The 19430-nt window shown below is 48.4% G+C and overlaps 1 protein-coding gene across 1 annotated transcript in view; it reads right to left on the bottom strand.

Annotated features, from left to right (window-relative positions):
• The window catches only part of P3H2 (prolyl 3-hydroxylase 2), a 340022-nt gene that overhangs the window by 172097 nt on the left and 148495 nt on the right, over positions 1–19430 (bottom strand). The window contains exons 4-5 of the mRNA XM_078667931.1: positions 11080–11232; positions 5774–5963 (exon numbers count right to left, since the gene is read on the bottom strand). Of these exons, the coding sequence (XP_078524057.1) occupies positions 5774–5963; positions 11080–11232 (343 nt within the window). The remainder of the gene's footprint in view (positions 1–5773; positions 5964–11079; positions 11233–19430) is intronic.

Genomic DNA, 19430 nt, shown 5'->3' with positions numbered 1-19430 from the left:
ATTTTGCCAGATAGAACACACACTAAATATTAGCCTTATTGCGCTCGACATCTAAAAAAAAAGTCTGTGTCGCATTCAATGAATACATGAAGGAGACAATATATTTTAAACCCTGCAGCGCTGTTGGTTAGACAGACACTTGTTTAACATGCTAATTATTGTTAGCTGGGTAATATACATTCATGCCACAGCATCATCTATAGGTTCAAGCAACATTGGGATACTAAGAAAAGAAATCCTCTCACTTTGAAGTCAGAGAAAGAAAAGTAAAGAGGCGCCCTCGGAAAACAGCGTCTGACATTTGACCTCGGTCTTTGAATGCCCAGAAAATGTGACGAGATAAGAACAAGATTTACAGGCCTTTTTACAGGAACGGAGCTCTCGGAAGAATACTGAAAGAAGCAACAGCAAACGGAGAATGGAGAGAGTGAAAACGAGCACTCGAGTGAAGTGCTCAATAACAAAGAACAAAGTGGGTCCTGAAATGGTCATAAAATGGGAGCAGTGGATGGATACTAGTACTTGGTCCATGCTCTAGGGGAGGGCTAAACACAAGAAGAGGCACGATGCATGCCATGGACAAATGGGGAGAAAGAATATAAGAGCAACGATGGAGCCAGCGAATGGGAATCTGATGAATGGGCTGCAGCCCACATATTAAATACAACAGTCTCTTCGAGACAGCACTTGCACTGTCTAGCGGAGATCTAAAAATGGGACTGAAACACAGGGCAGTGCACTTGTTTGCCCAGGATCACACATTTAGGAAAGCAGACGGGAAGATCAGAACGCTAGCCTCTCTGTGTGCTAGGTCAATAGCTTTACACTAGGCCATGCCCTCTCCAAGACAGATGGCAGACCACGATTGTCCATCCACACGCCTAGTCAGTGTTTGCATTATTTACTCTGAATACTCTCTCACCTCACTATGATCCTGAGTTTAAATCTGCCTTTGAGCGCAGCCTAGACCTCTCGACATTTCCCTTTGTTTGTGTCCAACCATTGCTTTATGCTTCCAGCCCTTGAGCTTATCAGCTGTTCTGGCTGAAGCGGTGATCTAGTGGTAGCCTTTCAGGGGATAGACTGGTCGCCTGATGCTAGTGCTTATCTAAAGTACCCCACAAATGCAAATAATGTTTTCTTTCTACGGTTTCCTACCTATCTGCATCCTCAAATTGCTTGCAATATCAAAGCCCATCTGTATTCCCATGAAATTTGAACTTGAATTAAAACTTCCAATTGTTACCTCTCCTTTTCTTTCCAGTTAACCTCTCCTTCCTTAGCATCCCCTGCATGCCCCTCTCTGTGAACACAGCCTATCTAAGACATATGCATTGTTATCATAATCCCTAGTTTTGTATTTCTGCAAATTGCCGTACCACATTTTAAAGTTTACGAACTATCCTCTAAAATACATACCCTACAACCTAAAAATAAAAAAATTTCTGTTGCTCATCTATTAATACCACCAACCATGTGCATGAAATGGCACAACCACTAAAGATCACGCCTAACTATTATCAATTTTATCTACCAAATAGAAACTGGAGTGAAGGCATGGAATGCATATGAACCAATCCATCAGCAGCTGGAGGGGTGACACTAAGCAGCAAGTTTGGTTGCTACACAACAGTGCATTTTGGTGCTTCTAACTGTAACCAGCAGCGTCACGAGCCTTCCCACGGAGGGGGTGCTGACAATGTATAGCTCCTTGGCTGGCCGCAAACCAGAAGCGATTGAATAAACTGGACTTTCTAGTACGTCACTGCCCCATTTCGATGTCGACTAATCAAAGTAGCTCCCAGAAGACCCTATAAAAGTGTCGGAGTTAGCCCTTACCGGTGTCGGCCATTAGGTCTTAAGTCACAGCCATGATCCCAGCTGGCGGTGAACTCCCAGCTCCAGCCAGCTGGCTCCCTACTTGCCCTCATAAATTGGATTTTTCATAAGTAACCAGTGTAAATAAATAGCACTGCACTATTTTACACCTTGTCGAAACTGGGTGATATGAAACACAGACCCTGTAAAACATTTACTGGCTTACAGAGGGCTGCATTTCCTATCAAGTTCCCATGATGTACTTGCGGCTCGCGAGCCAGGCACTACCGAGCCGCGGCCTGACCTCTCGGTGCTCCGGCTCCCCAGCCAAAATCAACAACTCTGCTTATGAATGGAAGGCTGGAAACAAAGCTGCTTGCCATGGGCCAAAAGAAATTTCAGGCTTCAAAAAATATGTTTTATTTCAAGAGCTGTACCCCCCACAAGTCGAACAGTGGCAGACACTGACTCCGGGAAATGCCCCAGCATCAGTTTTAAACCTGGTTGATCCTGCCAGTAGCATATGCTTGTCTCAAAGATTATGCCATGCATTATGCAGGCCGGTACAGTGAAACTGCAAATGACTCATTAAATCAGTTATGGTTCGTTTGATCGCTCCATCTCGTACTTGAATAACTGACTAATACACGCCGACAAGCGCTGACCTCCCGGGATGCGTGCATTTATCACACCAAGACCAATTCGGGCTTGCCTGGCTTCTTTGGTGACTCGAGATAACCTCAGGCCAATCACACGTCCCCGTGACGGTGACAATACATTCATGTGTAGGCCCTCTCAAATTTTAATGGTTCTTCCTGTCCCCGCCATGGCGACCACTGCTAATGGGTAATCAGGCTTCAATTCCGTAGAGGGAGCCTGAGAAACGGCGAATGCATTAGGGACTCCGAGAGGTAGTAACGAAAAATAACAGTACAGGATTCTTTAGAGAAACTATAAATGGAATGAGTACACTCGTGTACGGACCATCCGTGCACTCCACTTCCTCTTTTCTTGACTTCCTTAAGAAGCTGAAGACTCGGCATTTCAATTAACCAACGTTTCATAGGAGGGGCTCGGCACACACTCCGGCTTAATGCCAGAATATCCTCGTGGGTGATAGCGCGCTTTGCAAATACACATAACCTCACATAAAACATTAAATCCTTTAACGAGGATCCATTAGAGGTTAAGTCTGGTGCCAGCAGCCGGGGTAATTCCAGCTCCTACTGCGGTTATTATAATTGCTGCAGCTAAAAAGCTCTTAGTTTAAAGAGTTTGCACCAAAAATGAACCTTGAGAGTGCGGTCACAATGCAAGCAAGAGGATCTTACGACAGCTCGTACGGCACGGTCAGAGATGTCATCGCACGAGGTATGAAGAGTAAACCAGAGTGAGAAATTATTCTGCAATACGTAGCGTTATATTGGGGTACAAAGCGTTTCAGTCGCAGGCCTGAGTAAGCATATGGACAGGACCTCTGCATACAAAGCGGGACGCTTTACACATTACGGGTTACTTCAGCCGTGACTATGGATGACCTACAGATGTATGCTTAAACTTTGGTTTGAGGCTACGTTTAGCATAACGAGCATACCAGTTCTTCGTTTTTACACAAGACTGCTCCCGCTCACGTTTTGGAAGGCAGACTTTTACATTGACCAGAATGGTAGTTAGTCTCGTCTATTATAACGAGCGCAACAATCGCAAGTGCCAAAAAATTACGTTTCCATACTCAAGATCCAAGTCTGAAGTTGGGACTATTGCAACTGCTGTTTCAACTCCCCAATCTACTCAGGGTTCTCTGGATTTTATACAAGCTTGCTAACCCTGGGCGAAGTACTACGCTATGCTACGCTCGCGTAGTTTGCAAAGTTTGCACTACTTCGCACTAGGCAAATTGCACGTAGCACAGTGCAAACAGGCATTGCAGTCATTTTCTGCTTGCTCACGGTCCTCAACTTCTAGTTGGCGACCGCGAGCGAGCAAAATGGCATCACGGCGAGACTTTTTCCTCGTTTGCGATCAGCAACATCAAGTTGCCGATCGCGAGCGAGGAAAATAAACCTCCCGGCGAGATTCTCAACGCGGGGAGGTCAGGTTTCTCATTGCGAGTGTTCGCTTATGCTCGCGACTGCTCGCGATGAGAAACTACCAGTTCGCGAGAAGCAGAAAACGACCGCTTGCACTGTGCAAGATGCGGTTTGCACAGTGCGGACAAGCATCCGGCACTGAGCAATCAGTGCGAACAGCATTTTGCACCGTGCAAAACACACTCCGCGTAGCTACGTGTAGCACTACTAAGCGAAATACGCCCATGGTTAGTGCTTGCACAGTTTGAGCCTTGAAAACGTTGTTTACACAACGAAACACGTGTCGGCTGTCTGCATCTACGCTACAACTTCGTGTCAACAATATCAAGAGTTTCTACATTTTCACACTTGCATTTGGACTGTACCACCTTGTCCATTGTGTGTCTTTTCTTGGTGCTGTATTTACGATTAAATCTAACTGACAACAGGGTCAGTTGGCAGCCCTGTACTGACTCGCTAACCATGTGCCCAACACCGGCCCATCCCCCCAAATCTCCCAGCGGACACCTACCTGAAAAATCTCAGATGCACCCCCCCAGCCCCATGCTCCTGTTGCCACCCCCCACCCCACAAATTCGACTGATTATGCTCCAGCCCTGATTCTAAACACACATGCGCTGCATCATCCCGCCATCTAGTGGCTGGGTGCGGAAGAACACCTCGTTTACATGTCTATGGCTTTTGGCATCGACCACAGGAGAAACTGGTAACCTCATTACCTGCTGTGCAATCACCCCGAGGGGGGTCGTTTGTTACTTGTTTTTGAAGGCCTCCTGTGTTTCTATATCCGGAACCTTTTCCAACACACAAAGGCCAATCTCTCCAATTTTTTTAAAACAACCCCAAAACTTTCACCACTATGAACATACGGTCTTCTTAAAAAAGGAAAACTTTGAAACTGTGAATAAGACATTACATGGGCAGATTCATTTTGATACAATTTTGGGTATGCTTGCACTGTTTTCTGTAACTGTAAATGCATCAGATCCGGCAAATTAATCTGTTTTTGCAAAAATCAGCTGATTAAGTACCAAGTGGTGGATCATAAGGTAAAGCCCTAATTATGTGGGTGCATTAGTCCACTGAGCTAGTAAGCTGGCTACAGAGAAGCTGACTGTCGATTGTGACTGCCAGACGGCATCTTAAGTGAGAAAATGAGGTAAACAGGCCTGTACTGTAGGTTGAGCACCCCCTGCAGTCAGCAGGTTACAGGTTTGATTTATGGAATGGCCAACTCAGCTTTTTATCCTTCTCCGACTTGGTCTTTTTTCACTTTACAGCTCCCCTCTGGGTGTCTAGCTGTAACACAGGGGCACGCAGATATCTTCTAATGTTACCTTTGAAGTTCTCTCTAACTAGTCTGAAAACGTTCCTCAAAGCTCTAGGTCATGGTTGGTTGAAATGTGTTCTGTCTTCAGCTGTTGATTCATTCTACCTCCAGGTGTGTGTACAGAGCCTTATGGCATCGTGAGGGCACTAATAGTAAGTGCTTCTGCAACTGTGACGTCTTCTGCATACTTATGGATTTACAGCACTCGACAAATAATCCAACAGCTGCCGCATAATTTGCAGATTTCAACAAAAAATGTAGTTTCAGGCTGCAGTAGAGTAAACCTTACCAACAACACTGCTACATTTCTTACCGCATAATTTAGCCAACTCTGCTGTATAATTTGGTCCATCATTTTTACATCAATCAATCAATCATAGCATTTGTAAGCACACTACATACCCGTGAGAGTCTCAAGGCGCTAGGGGGGGGGGGGAGCAGCTACTACATGGTACCATTGGCTCTGGGTATTGGGAATTAGAACAATGAATCAAGAACGTTATACAATTATTGATTAGAAACCAATAGAGTTTACCTGATATTGCTTCGTAGAGGTTGGCGTTGTAGCCCAGGTAGTCGTACTCCTCAAACCGCTGTGGCCCTTGGCACAGGAGGCGGCACTCCTCGTCTGCCCGGTAGTAGCCCACCAGGGCACCTTCAAAGTAGTCGATGGCCTGGTGGTACTGCTCGGCGTCGTAGTACCTCACCCCGGCGCGGTAGTCCTCCTGCAAGAGAAGCGGCAACACCATCAGGTTGGGACTCTCAAGAGCTTCTGCCTGGTCCCTTACTGGACCTCAATGTTGGAGTTCTGCACACATCCTAAGCATATAGGGTTACAGAGGGTGTGAGGGTCAAGATGGAATCAGGCTGTGTGACCAGAAGACTTCACCTGCTGATTCACTGCAAGCCTTTCTGGTCTTCTAGCTTTGGTCCCTGCCCCTCCACCCCCATCAAAACAGTGGTATACTGAACAATATTTATATTTAACCCGTTGCATGGGCTGTGCTGGTGACGGAACGGTTCCGTCACGGCCCGCGAATTCCGCGCCTGCGCTGAGCGTTCTGAAGAGCGGGCGGGGCCGTGACGGAACCGTTCCATCACAAGCACAGCTCACCCGAGGGCCGTGACGGAGCGGTTCCGTCACGAGTACGGGAGCGCCGCGCGGCCCCACATCCCCTTAGCACTGCGGCGGAATAGCCGCCGCAGCGAAGAGGTTAAACCCATGATTTAGACCTTATCAGGGCTTGGGCAAGAATAGTCATTCCTTCCATTTTAGATCAAAGCGTAACGGACAGCACAGATGTCTGGTTGCTAAAGACTTCTTAGGAACAGTCCGAAAGCTTCCCTGGGAATTCATTCCGCCCACTGCTTACCATTGGTTTGTGGCTTGTAATTCACATTTCCTTGCTTTCTATTTACTGGTTTTATTTGTTTTAGGCTGTCCAGCATGTCTTTGTCCCTCCCATGGAGCATAGCCTGTTTACCGCCTCTATCACTTGCGCCATGTATTCCTCCACAAGTGCTCGATTTCTGTAACAGCGCTTTATATTTTGTTCTTATTGTGCCACATTTGTTGTGCATTCGAAGACAGTGCCCAAATGTCAGACTCTGTCTTCCCAGAGAGCTTGGTGTTTACTTTTCTTTCTCTGACTTCAAAGTGAGAGGATTTATGCGACAGTCTGGGGGCGTGAAAGAAAACACTTTTTTCTAGCACGCAACAAATGTCAATCTCTGTAAATGAACTGGGCAAATATTTCAGAATATGTCATAATTAGGGAACCACGAACAAAGCATTTTTGTTCTTTTGAAGTGTGGGCGAAAATATTTTAATATGCTCAAAACAAATCAATACACTATGTGATGCCAATTCCATTATCATTTGTGCGCTGTATAATTTTATCAGTAAAACTATATGTCTGTGCAACTGACACTCGGACATTAAAATTCAGGCGTCAACACAGACAAAGGAAGGCTGATATGGGGATAGTATGAGACAGGTAAAAGTGAGAGAAAAGACAACCCCTCAAAGCCAATGCATCATGCCAGTGTTTCCCAGACTGTGGGTCAGGTCAGGAGCTGATTATTAGTGGTTTGTGAAAGTCCAAGCAATAGATAAAGCTGCCTTTAAATTCTGTATTTATCTCGTCACATTTGCTGCGCTTCAAAGACCGAGGGGGCTAATGTCTGCTCTGTTTTCTGACAATTTCCTACTTATTGTTTCAACATGGGGATTGGTGTTTACAAACTCCTGTCACATTAAGTCAGAGAAAAAAAGTAAAGTGAAATTATGTGACAATCTTGCTGGGGTACAGGAAGTGCAAAAGGAAAGACTGCAGGGTGTTGTTTTTTGAAGTTTTGTGTTAAACATCGGTCAAATCTCGATCAACTTCTGACCTACTGATATTTTATTTGTAATATTTTAGTATTTTAATTGCCCCTTGTAAATATTTGTTGAATTCGCAATGTATTGACTGTATTTACTGTTGCTATATGCTTATTTTATGTGTACTTTTATGGTTTTCTATGAAATTTTGGAAACCGAATAAAGGAATTTGAATTTGAAACACACAACAAAATGTATATACCTGCATATGAACTGTACAAACTCGGCCTTTAGGAAAGCAAATATGAAGCACATTTTTGTAATTCTGAAGTGTGACAGAAACAAAGATTTCAAAAGGATCAAAACAAATTACGTTACTTTTACTTAGTGACGCACAAATGATAAATATTCACTGAAAGCCGAGTTACACACATTATCATTTGTGTGTAATACAGTTTTATCAGTAACATTAAGTGCAAATTTTGCAGCCATTTCGATTGAAAAGATGCTGCCAGTAAATGACAAGTCTCGATCACACGATGCTTTAGTTACAATAAAAAATCGACTGCTTCGTGTCCTTTAAGGCTAGGCGGGTAACAAAAGGTTGTCGTTGTAAAAATTGAGCTGAGGATCTAAAAAGTTAGGGAAGCTCAGCAATATGCAATACTTAATGGTGTAAGTACATATAAAAGACATGGATGACGTAGACTTCAAATAAGGATACATCAGCATTTTTTATAGAAATCTCAACTGTGCTGAATATATGGAAATGTATTATCTGTAGCTTGCGCCGATAGGCTAAATACTGTATCACTGCAGCACTTATTTACCCCCAAAAATTCTAAAACGTTAATCGCTGCCTTGTATCATTTGTAAAAAAAGATCTATAAAGTTTAGAAAAGGACACCATCACCACAAGATATTGTGCTAAAAAGATATGTAGAAGAAGAAAGGAATAAACCAAATTAATTATGAAAGCCCTAATATTTATATGTAAACAATTCTGCTTTTCAATTGCTTAATGAATCCTTGAAATGTTTCTAATCGAAGGCAGACTAAATATGTTTGAAGCACTGGCTTATAGATGTTCCAAGTGTTCTCTGCATTTATTCCAGTGTTTCAGTTCCTCTTATAGGAATAGTTGTCGACATGTTTCGACCAAAAGGCGGCTTGAGATTCTCCCCTGAACTAGGAGATGGTTAGATCTGTGTATGGTAAAGAATGTCGCAGATAACCTGTGGGACAGGGCAGGTGGCATTTGAAAGTGCTACCCTTTGTTATGAGGAATAATTCAATGGGGCCTCAAACCTTCAGAGTAACATTGGTGATGAGTTTCTCCTATCAGAGAGAGTCAAGAGGACTGAATAACTAGTTGCTTGAAGTTTGCATGCACAGAGGAGATTCCTTGGTTCATATCTAAATTTAAATTGAGGATGTGTTTAAACAGCTGAACGCCTTTATCAACAGCTAGAAAAGAAGGGCGTGGAAATGAATCCGCGACATTGGGACTGGTGAGTTAAATCGATATGCTGACTGGTATAAAAGAACACACTCACCTTCGCGGCACCTTTTTCTGCGTCATCGGTATCCGTGTTTTTGATATGGTCACCTCGTTGAACACTTCTGGAGTTGGTCCTTCAGTAGCGGTCTAGGTGGAACAGTGACTTGTACAAGATTTAATGTGAACTGAACGTCATTGTTCACTTTTTGATTTTGAGTCCTACTGAGATGTAATGTGTTCCCATTTTATGGAGCACACACTGATTTTTTGTATTAGAGGCAGCAACTTCTTACCCAGATTGTGGTCTAAAGTTGCAGTATGTCTTGGGAATTCTGCAAACTGCGGAATTATACATTTACAAACGTGATGAGCCGAGATCATTTGTATTAAATTAAATGTGAGTGCTGCGCTCATGCAGGAAAATCCTTCTTTAGGGCGCGTTGGCCATCATAATGACCATCACAAAGTCTACTGGGGTCATCAGGCCTTTGTAGCCGGGGTTTTGGTCCGGACTGCTACGCCAAATAGGATTTTCTCAACACAATCTCTCTGGGGTTCTGCCTAATAGTGTCCAAAATTGTCCATTTAAATTGTTCTTCTGGGGGACTTTGGGTCAGATGTAGGAAGATTTCCTTCACAAAAAGTGGTTTTGTTGTGAATCAACCGATGTACTAATAGATCAGTTTGTGAAATTCCCATCTGGAGTGGGTTGTAACACACCCTACCTGATTACTAATCATGCGGCAGGGCGCAAATTGTAATTCACTGTGATTGGTGGCCGTCACTGGGATGGTGGCCTCGTGGGGACAACAAACCACCATATCTGTGATTGCTTTTTATCTATTTTTTTTTAATGCTTTCCATTGTCCTTACGGGAAAGAAGGCTGTGATTAAAACAAATTCTTTTACGAAATATGTGTTTGATAGTAGCCAGTGGTACACTCCCCAACAAAGTATTTTTTATCATTCACAAAAAGGGAAGCGGTCACAATGGGAACCCTTCCTTTTTTTTGCGAATTGGTTGCTGCCTAAGTCTGGAGTCGTTGCGTTTTCCATATTTTGCAACCGGGTTATGGTCGTAAACTACTGGTAGATTGCATCATGCATCACAAGCTGAAGACACGCCCTAAATGCTTACCTTCTAATTAGTCATTTGTCCTGCATTTCTAAAGACATTTTGTGATTTGGCAACACTGCAAAATCACAAAATTTGGTTTAGTACATCACAAAAAGCCATTTTGCAAAGCCTGTAAATTTGCAAATCGCAGGCTTTGCAACTGCCAAATGGCCTTATACATATGGCTCTTTTCTGTTTAAAATATTGGATAAGGGGGTCTCTAAGTGTTTTACATCGAAGTCTTGATTTGTGCTGGCTGGACAGATGTCTTCCCTGGATTTAACCACATACAGTCGTCCACACAGACATATGATTCCAAAAATGTATAAATAAATAAATAAATATATCACATTTATAGTTTATAATTTAAGAACAACCTATTTAACATATAGTTAGCATCTAAAATAGGCATGTATTTGTGTTAGTAACTGCTGTGTTGCTATAGTAAGTGCACTTATTTAGGGTGTAAACTTCAACCAGCCCAGTTATTGAGAAGTGATCAGGATCACACTTCCACTTCCTGAAAATATTCAAGGTCAAAGTTCAAATTATATCACTTCAGGTCAAGAATTTGAGGTCAAAGGGTGTATAATGTCATTTCTGCTACAAATTAAATGTTAGTCAATCAATGCCTATGGGGTTAGGGTGGGCTTATCTTTCATCCTGATTGACTTTATTCCACATGACAGCTTCCTGTGATGTCAGAGATACGTCGGGTTGGGCAGCTTCAACGCGCCCTCAGAGAGCGTATCCGCTCTCCAACCACCCCGCTGTTTCTTGGGGAGCTTGCTCAGGAGCGGGGAGATACATTATATTTGTTCCATGTGTGGTAACCGCTAACAGGAGACCCTCAGACTCACTGATGATACGTACAAGCAGCAGGGGACATGTGGTGCTCACCATGTGTGGAAGGCGCTCCCTATCCATAAGGCGACCGACCGCCTCCCCGGACATGTTCTTGTAGTCCGCGAGGTTCTGTTCCATTTCCTGGTGCTCGGGGTTCGCCATGAAGAAGGTGTGCGCAGCTTCCGCGGCCTTGTCTGGTTGGTTCAACTAGAAAACAAGAAGACAACGGGTTAGAGGTAAAGAGGCGGGCAAAGCGGTTGTAGCATCAGTGAACGGGCAATCAATAATGGTGTATTATAGCTAAACAACCGCTCACAAATCAAATAACTGAGAACATAAAATGAGACAAAGACCAACAGACCCAAGAAGGCTTCCTGGTTCTCCTCAACCACTCTGGCCCAAAAGGGACAATTCACCAAACTTGAAAAAGAATTGGACATTTATTCATTGTGGGTTTGCTCCTCTAATTAAAGAAGATTTCTGACTTTTGGCGACTTAGGGAAATCTAGGCATCTCACCTACCCTGGGCGGAGTTCGAGGAGTTGCACTACGTGAAACTATGCGAAGTGCACGCACTACGTGGAGCTCTGCAAGCGGCGGCGTATGATATAAAAATGCAGTTCGGTGGGAATGCACAGTGCCGGATGCTTGTCCGCACTGTGCAATCACCGCGAACGGCACCATGCACAGCGCAAGCGGTCCCTGCTTTCCTATTCTGCTGCTCGAGTACATTTTTACTCGAGCGGCAGCTTTCTCAACGCGAACGAGCAGTTTCTCAGCATCTCTGTCGCGCGCATAAGTGATCACTCGCAATGAAAAACCCGACCCCCCTCCCCGCGCTGAGAAATGTCGCCGGGATGTTGATTTTCCACGCTCGCCAACTTGATGTTGGCGATCACGAACGTGGAAAACTTTCGCCAGGAGATTGATTTCCTCGCTCGCAGTCGTCATCTTGACGTTGATCTCCGCGTAACGCAGAGTGCGGAAAACTCTGCGAGCGGAGCGGAGTTCACTGCCCAGGGATAATCTCATCCTCTTCCTTCCCTTCACCAGTTTGCAGACACACCTACTGAACCCTTTATATTGCAGTACATTAATGTGCGTCTACTATGCGAAATCTAATATGCAAAGTGTGCAAGAATGCCCCCAAACGTGCAACTATGGGGGGGAAGCAGAAAAAAGAAAGAAAGTTCTTCATATTAAAAATAGATGGAACAGCAACAAAATGTTATTACACAGCAAGGATCGTGCATTGTGCTCCCTGGGTCAGACCTAAACATTCTGACCCCATAAAGTGAGCTTTACACCCGAGTTACCATTAGTTTCTCAATAATGTTGCTTTCCCGCCGGCATCCAGACTTTTCTAAGTTATTGTGCTCTATTTGTCTATATGATTCCACTCTAGATATCTTTCCACAAATCCACTACACTTCCCATAACAAATGTGTTCTAACAGCCCCCTCACTCTTCCCAGTGCGATATTGTGACCTCTGACCCTTATGATTTGTATAGTGCTCTATCTCCTAGTGTATGGTCTGGAAGCAATTTTAATGCTCTGTAGCTGACGTTTGCAACCGGTTCGATCTCTATTACAGAGGGGTCTCGTCTGAGGCACTGAAGCGCCTTAAGGAAGGTAGTTTCCATGTATCCCTCATTTGCACGTATCCCTCCTCCCTCCTTTGCACGTCTCCCTCCTCCCTCCTTTGCACGTATCCCTCCTCCCTCCTTTGCACGTATCCCTCCTCCCTCCTTTGCACGTATCCCTCCTCCCTCCTTTGCACGTCTCCCTCCTCCCTCCTTTGCACATCTCCCTCCTCCCTCCTTTGCACGTATCCCTCCTCCCTCCTTTGCACATCTCCCTCCTCCCTCCTTTGCACGTATCCCTCCTCCCTCCTTTACACGTCTCCTTCCTCCCTCCTTTGCACGTCTCCCTCCTCCCTCCTTTGCACGTCTCCCTCCTCCCTCCTTTGCACGTATCCCTCCTCCCTCCTTTGCACGTATCCCTCCTCCCTCCTTTGCACGTATCCCTCCTCCCTCCTTTGCACGTCTCCCTCCTCCCTCCTTTGCACATCTCCCTCCTCCCTCCTTTGCACGTCTCCCTCCTCCCTCCTTTGCACGTATCCCTCCTCCCTCCTTTGCACATCTCCCTCCTCCCTCCTTTGCACGTATCCCTCCTCCCTCCTTTGCACATCTCCCTCCTCCCTCCTTTGCACGTCTCCCTCCTCCCTCCTTTGCACGTCTCCCTCCTCCCTCCTTTGCACGTATCCCTCCTCCCTCCTTTGCACATCTCCCTCCTCCCTCCTTTACACGTCTCCTTCCTCCCTCCTTTGCACGTCTCCCTCCTCCCTCCTTTGCACGTCTCCCTCCTCCCTCCTTTGCACGTCTCCCTCCTCCCTCCTTTGCACGTATCCCTCCTCCCTCCTTTACACGTCTCCTTCCTCCCTCCTTTGCACGTCTCCCTCCTCCCTCCTTTGCACGTCTCCCTCCTCCCTCCTTTGCACGTATCCCTCCTCCCTCCTTTGCACGTATCCCTCCTCCCTCCTTTGCACGTCTCCCTCCTCCCTCCTTTGCACATCTCCCTCCTCCCTCCTTTGCACGTCTCCCTCCTCCCTCCTTTGCACGTATCCCTCCTCCCTCCTTTGCACATCTCCCTCCTCCCTCCTTTGCACGTATCCCTCCTCCCTCCTTTACACGTCTCCTTCCTCCCTCCTTTGCACGTCTCCCTCCTCCCTCCTTTGCACGTCTCCTTCCTCCCTCCTTTGCACGTCTCCCTCCTCCCTCCTTTGCACGTATCCCTCATCCCTCCTTTGCACGTATCCCTCCTCCCTCCTTTGCACGTCTCCTTCCTCCCTCCTTTGCACGTCTCCCTCCTCCCTCCTTTGCACGTATCCCTCCTCCCTCCTTTGCACGTCTCCCTCCTCCGCACATCTCCCTCCTCCCTCCTTTGCACGTATCCCTCCTCCCTCCTTTGCACGTATCCCTCCTCCCTCCTTTGCACATCTCCCTCCTCCCTCCTTTGCACGTATAGCTCCTCCCTCCTTTGCACATCTCCCTCCTCCCTCCTTTGCACGTATCCCTCCTCCCTCCTTTGCACGTATCCCTCCTCCCTCCTTTGCACATCTCCCTCCTCCCTCCTTTGCACGTATCCCTCCTCCCTCCTTTGCACGTATCCCTCCTCCCTCCTTTGCACGTCTCCCTCCTCCCTCCTTTACACGTCTCCCTCCTCCCTCCTTTGCACGTCTCCCTCCTCCCTCCTTTGCACGTATCCCTCCTCCCTCCTTTGCACGTCTCCTTCCTCCCTCCTTTGCACGTCTCCCTCCTCCCTCCTTTGCACGTATCCCTCCTCCCTCCTTTGCACGTCTCCTTCCTCCCTCCTTTGCACGTCTCCCTCCTCCCTCCTTTGCACGTATCCCTCCTCCCTCCTTTGCACGTCTCCCTCCTCCGCACATCTCCCTCCTCCCTCCTTTGCACGTATCCCTCCTCCCTCCTTTGCACATCTCCCTCCTCCCTCCTTTGCACGTATAGCTCCTCCCTCCTTTGCACGTATCCCTCCTCCCTCCTTTGCACATCTCCCTCCTCCCTCCTTTGCACGTATCCCTCCTCCCTCCTTTGCACGTCTCCCTCCTCCCTCCTTTGCACGTCTCCCTCCTCCCTCCTTTGCACGTCTCCCTCCTCCCTCCTTTGCACGTCTCCCTCCTCCCTCCTTTACACGTCTCCTTCCTCCCTCCTTTGCACGTATCCCTCCTCCCTCCTTTGCACGTCTCCCTCCTCCCTCCTTTGCACGTATCCCTCCTCCCTCCTTTGCACGTCTCCCTCCTCCCTCCTTTGCACGTCTCCCTCCTCCCTCCTTTGCACGTCTCCCTCCTCCCTCCTTTGCACGTATCCCTCCTCCCTCCTTTGCACGTCTCCCTCCTCCCTCCTTTGCACGTATAGCTCCTCCCTCCTTTGCACATCTCCCTCCTCCCTCCTTTGCACGTATCCCTCCTCCCTCCTTTGCACGTATCCCTCCTCCCTCCTTTGCACGTATCCCTCCTCCCTCCTTTGCACGTATCCCTCCTCCCTCCTTTACACGTCTCCTTCCTCCCTCCTTTGCACGTCTCCCTCCTCCCTCCTTTGCACGTCTCCCTCCTCCCTCCTTTGCACGTCTCCTTCCTCCCTCCTTTGCACGTCTCCCTCCTCCCTCCTTTGCACGTCTCCTTCCTCCCTCCTTTGCACGTCTCCTTCCTCCCTCCTTTGCACGTCTCCCTCCTCCCTCCTTTGCACGTCTCCTTCCACCCTCCTTTGCACGTCTCCCTCCTCCCTCCTTTGCACGTCTCCCTCCTCCCTCCTTTGCACGTATCCCTCCTCCCTCCTTTGCACATCTCCCTCCTCCCTCCTTTGCACGTCTCCCTCCTCCCTCCTTTGCACGTATCCCTCCTCCCTCCTTTGCACATCTCCCTCCTCCCTCCTTTGCACGTATCCCTCCTCCCTCCTTTGCACGTCTCCCTCCTCCCTCCTTTGCACGTCTCCCTCCTCCCTCCTTTGCACGTCTCCTTCCTCCCTCCTTTGCACGTCTCCCTCCTCCCTCCTTTGCACGTATCCCTCCTCCCTCCTTTGCACATCTCCCTCCTCCCTCCTTTGCACGTATAGCTCCTCCCTCCTTTGCACATCTCCCTCCTCCCTCCTTTGCACGTATCCCTCCTCCCTCCTTTGCACGTATCCCTCCTCCCTCCTTTGCACGTCTCCCTCCTCCCTCCTTTGCACGTCTCCCTCCTCCCTCCTTTGCACGTATCCCTCCTCCCTCCTTTGCACATCTCCCTCCTCCCTCCTTTGCACGTATCCCTCCTCCCTCCTTTGCACGTATCCCTCCTCCCTCCTTTGCACGTATAGCTCCTCCCTCCTCTGAATGTGTTCCCCTTCCCTGAATTGTACCAAATGACGTCTGCAGAGAGGCCTGGACTCAAGTGACGTGGGCAGAGATTTATTGATCTATTTGTAGATGTGTGGTGTGTCCTCCTGAAGGCTGCGCTGGAATTATCAATTCATCTCGACTGCTAACACTTCCTTAAACAGTACAAGATGTACCTTCGAAAGATGAAAGCCTGAATAGGCCCCTTGAAAACTCCAACCGCTGACCTGAAGTTTAGACACAGGTCTCTGCAGCAGGCGCGCAACCCGCCACGCTAGCCTTCAGTGGCTGGTACTATCATCACGCCCTCACCTCTCCACTCCCCATTACCTTTCAATAGCGCTTGTAGATGTTCAACCCGCCCTCCTGACGTCAGTCCATGGCTGACATTATTTCCAAGCCTGGAGGGCACACAGGTACCAGTGTTCACGCGCAGACAGGTATCAGCCAATGAGGGCTCACGGAAGGGGCTTCCGAGCTCAGGGGCAGGGGCAGCCTCCTTCTATCGGTACCAACGGTGTGCTCAGCGCTGTACCATTTGCAGGTCATCTAGGCGCTTCACTGATATGGCGCGCTGGCCTCAAACACGACAAAATGCATGGTTTGCATGTGAGAGCGGCCATAATATTGTGTTTTTCTGTTTTTTTTCGCCCGAGGCTCGCGTCCGGGACAGGCCCGGGCCACTCCCGGAACGCCCTGACTAGCACCCGCCGTGCCAGGCCGCGTTCTTCAGACCTGGGTGCTGCCAGGCGCTGCACCGGGTACATTGGCCCCCGGCTGCAGGTTGAGAGGTTGGCAGACACACAGGGCTCACAGACTCCTGCCAAACAACGCACAGACGGCTCGGGGTGAAGAGTGGGTGTTTAGGACTGGGGATTAGAGTGATGCAGAACAGCGCGTGGCCCGGTGGGGCATTTGGGGTCAGGGGAGGGGGCCTTTGAGGATAAGCCACGGAGGCCGCTGCGCTCGGGCGGGCCTGGATACTTCCCTGCAGGGGGTCTCCCACCCATCGAAGGACAGGGTACTTAGGTAGTGGAGTATAAGGGGAGAGAGACCCCGATACACTACTGTCCCTAGAAGAACAATAGGGCTGGGGTAGGGTCAGGCGTGGAAGGTTCCTCATATGAGTAGCGGCGCCATATTCCGTCCACACTTGTATCCTAGGAAACAGCGCTCCTTGCGATTCTGTGGCCACATTTATCGCCACATTTTACAGCTGTACCTGACATTCGCACCGTCCACCTGCTGCTGCATAAAGTGCAGATTTCTGCACACAAAAAAGCTCAAAGGGATCGAAAGTTACTGGAAAGGGGGCGTGCGTAATGACGCACAGAGGCAGAACCTTTCCACAGGTTCACTTGCCCACCTTTCAGGGGCTGATTGGTGCGTTCGTTTAAAAGAGGTAGCCACGAGGGAAACATTCACCCGCACAGCTTTAATGTATGTTACAATCACAACCTAAAGAAAAAAAATACTGGCAAAGTGTCTGCCACGTTAGGACGCCATATTTTTTTGCTTTTCTTGCAAGATGTTGAAGCCACTTTGCCGCCTAATTTGGACCTTTATTGCCTCCTCAGTCCAGGAGGTGGCAAAAATGGCCAAGCTCTGACCTCCAAGTCTGAGGTCATCACTTGCCAGATGTTCAGCCAGGCACTGATTGGGTGGGCACCAGCAGGGGGTGGGGTGCAGCTTGCTCCTGCGAATGTCCTCTGGGTGCCCCTGGGCATTCAGGAGGCTGCACATTAACAGCCCCCCCTGGGGCTGGACATACACCTGCTCCTGCCCCAGAGGTGGCCCTTCCCAGGGCAGCAGCTGTTCCAAACCTCCAGAGCAGACACCTGCACAGCGCCTGGGGCGAGGCCGGGCGGGCACAGAGTCAAGAGGCGCTATAAAAGAGCAGCTCTTTGAACAGTTCAGGTGGCCGCGTGCGTTAACGAGGGGGCGGGGACGCTGACGTCACTTCTCCACCCAGTGGCCACCCAGGCAGCTGGATGCATGGACCCGGAAAGGGTTGACCAACACCCCGAGGCGTGCATCAAGCGAGACCACGACAGGGGCTATTTTAAGGGGTTTACGGAGTGCGCCACGCATGGCACAATTACAGATTATATTTATAACTCTGGGAGAAACACCAACATCCCTGTGCGCAGGAACGCACTGTAAAGACCGGGGCATATTTACCAGAGCTGTGGCGCAGCGCAGCGAGTCACCGTGCTGCGCTGTCCTACGTCACAGGGAAAGGACAGGAATGGACCATATTTATGAAAATCGCGTAACACCTTCGCTGCGGCAGCTATTCCGCCGCAGTGCTAAGGGGGCGGGGGGCCGCGCGGCACGCCCATGCTGGTGACGGAACCGCTCCGTCACCAGCCTCGGTTGAGCGGTGCTCATGATGGAGCGGTTCCGTCATTGCCCCGCCTGCTCAATAGAATGCGCCACGCAGGCGCGTCGGGCGGGCCATGACGGAACCGCTCCGTCATCAGCACAGCGCTACCGCAGCTGATGACTGAGCGGTTCCGTCATCAGCGTGGAAGTGGTTAAGATAAAGGAGATAATCCAATTAAGGACATAGGGGGCTGGGATCAATGAATGGTCTATCTCAAAGGGTACCCCCTACACCATAAATCTTACGTCATCTAACATAGAAAAACTGTGCCGTTGTTTTTAGCCGTCAATTGAATGACACCTGAGGATTTGACCAACCTGCAGATTCAGTTCACATCTTCAGTGTACGTCAACAATTGTACTTCCGGGTGGGAGGGCAATGACGTGTAATTACGAGCTGTTCTTTATTTATGTGATTTGAAAAGTTTTATAAAGCACGAACAAGACCCATACGGGTATCAGAGCGCTGTACGGAAATGGCAAAAACAAGGGTAACAAACTCAACGGGACGGTACGTGACGTTACAACAGAGTGGGAAACAGAGCCGGTTAAGAGTTGGGGCAGGACACAAGTCGTAAAAAAGAAGTGGGGGGACGCCGTCACCGGAAGTGACGTCACGACAGGAACTGACGTCACGTCCCAGAGAGGTCAAAGACTGAAGTCCAGCTGTTTGGCAGGGGGAACGGTGTCCCCCGGGGAAAATAAGTGGGGGGACGCCATCCACCCGCGTGGTACCTTGACTCGAGCCTGGAGTTGAGGGTATCAGAGGTGTCCTAGAGCACGAGAACAGTTTAACATACCAGTATACAATAAAGCGCACCCGTGTATTACAATTATAACAGAGAAGCAACACCAGAGTGATGAATGGAAACAATCAGCAAGAGCCATGGGTAATTACTTTGCCCACAATCCATTACTACCTTGTTTTTAGCACTCGTCTGTCTTTAAAAATGCAAATTAGTATTGGGACTGCCAGAACGTTAAAGCCAAAAACACACTACTCCAGGCCCGTTTATACCTTTCTGGGCCTCTGAGAGAATCATGTAGATTCTTATGCAGAGTGCCCCGGGACCCGCACAAGGGCATACCCACAAATGACGCTCAAGGGTGACTCACGTAGACGACACAAAAG

Source organism: Lissotriton helveticus, chromosome 11 (assembly GCF_964261635.1).
Source record: "Lissotriton helveticus chromosome 11, aLisHel1.1, whole genome shotgun sequence".
Lineage (NCBI taxonomy): Eukaryota > Metazoa > Chordata > Amphibia > Caudata > Salamandridae > Lissotriton > Lissotriton helveticus.
This window is presented reverse-complemented; position numbering and strand designations above follow the sequence as displayed.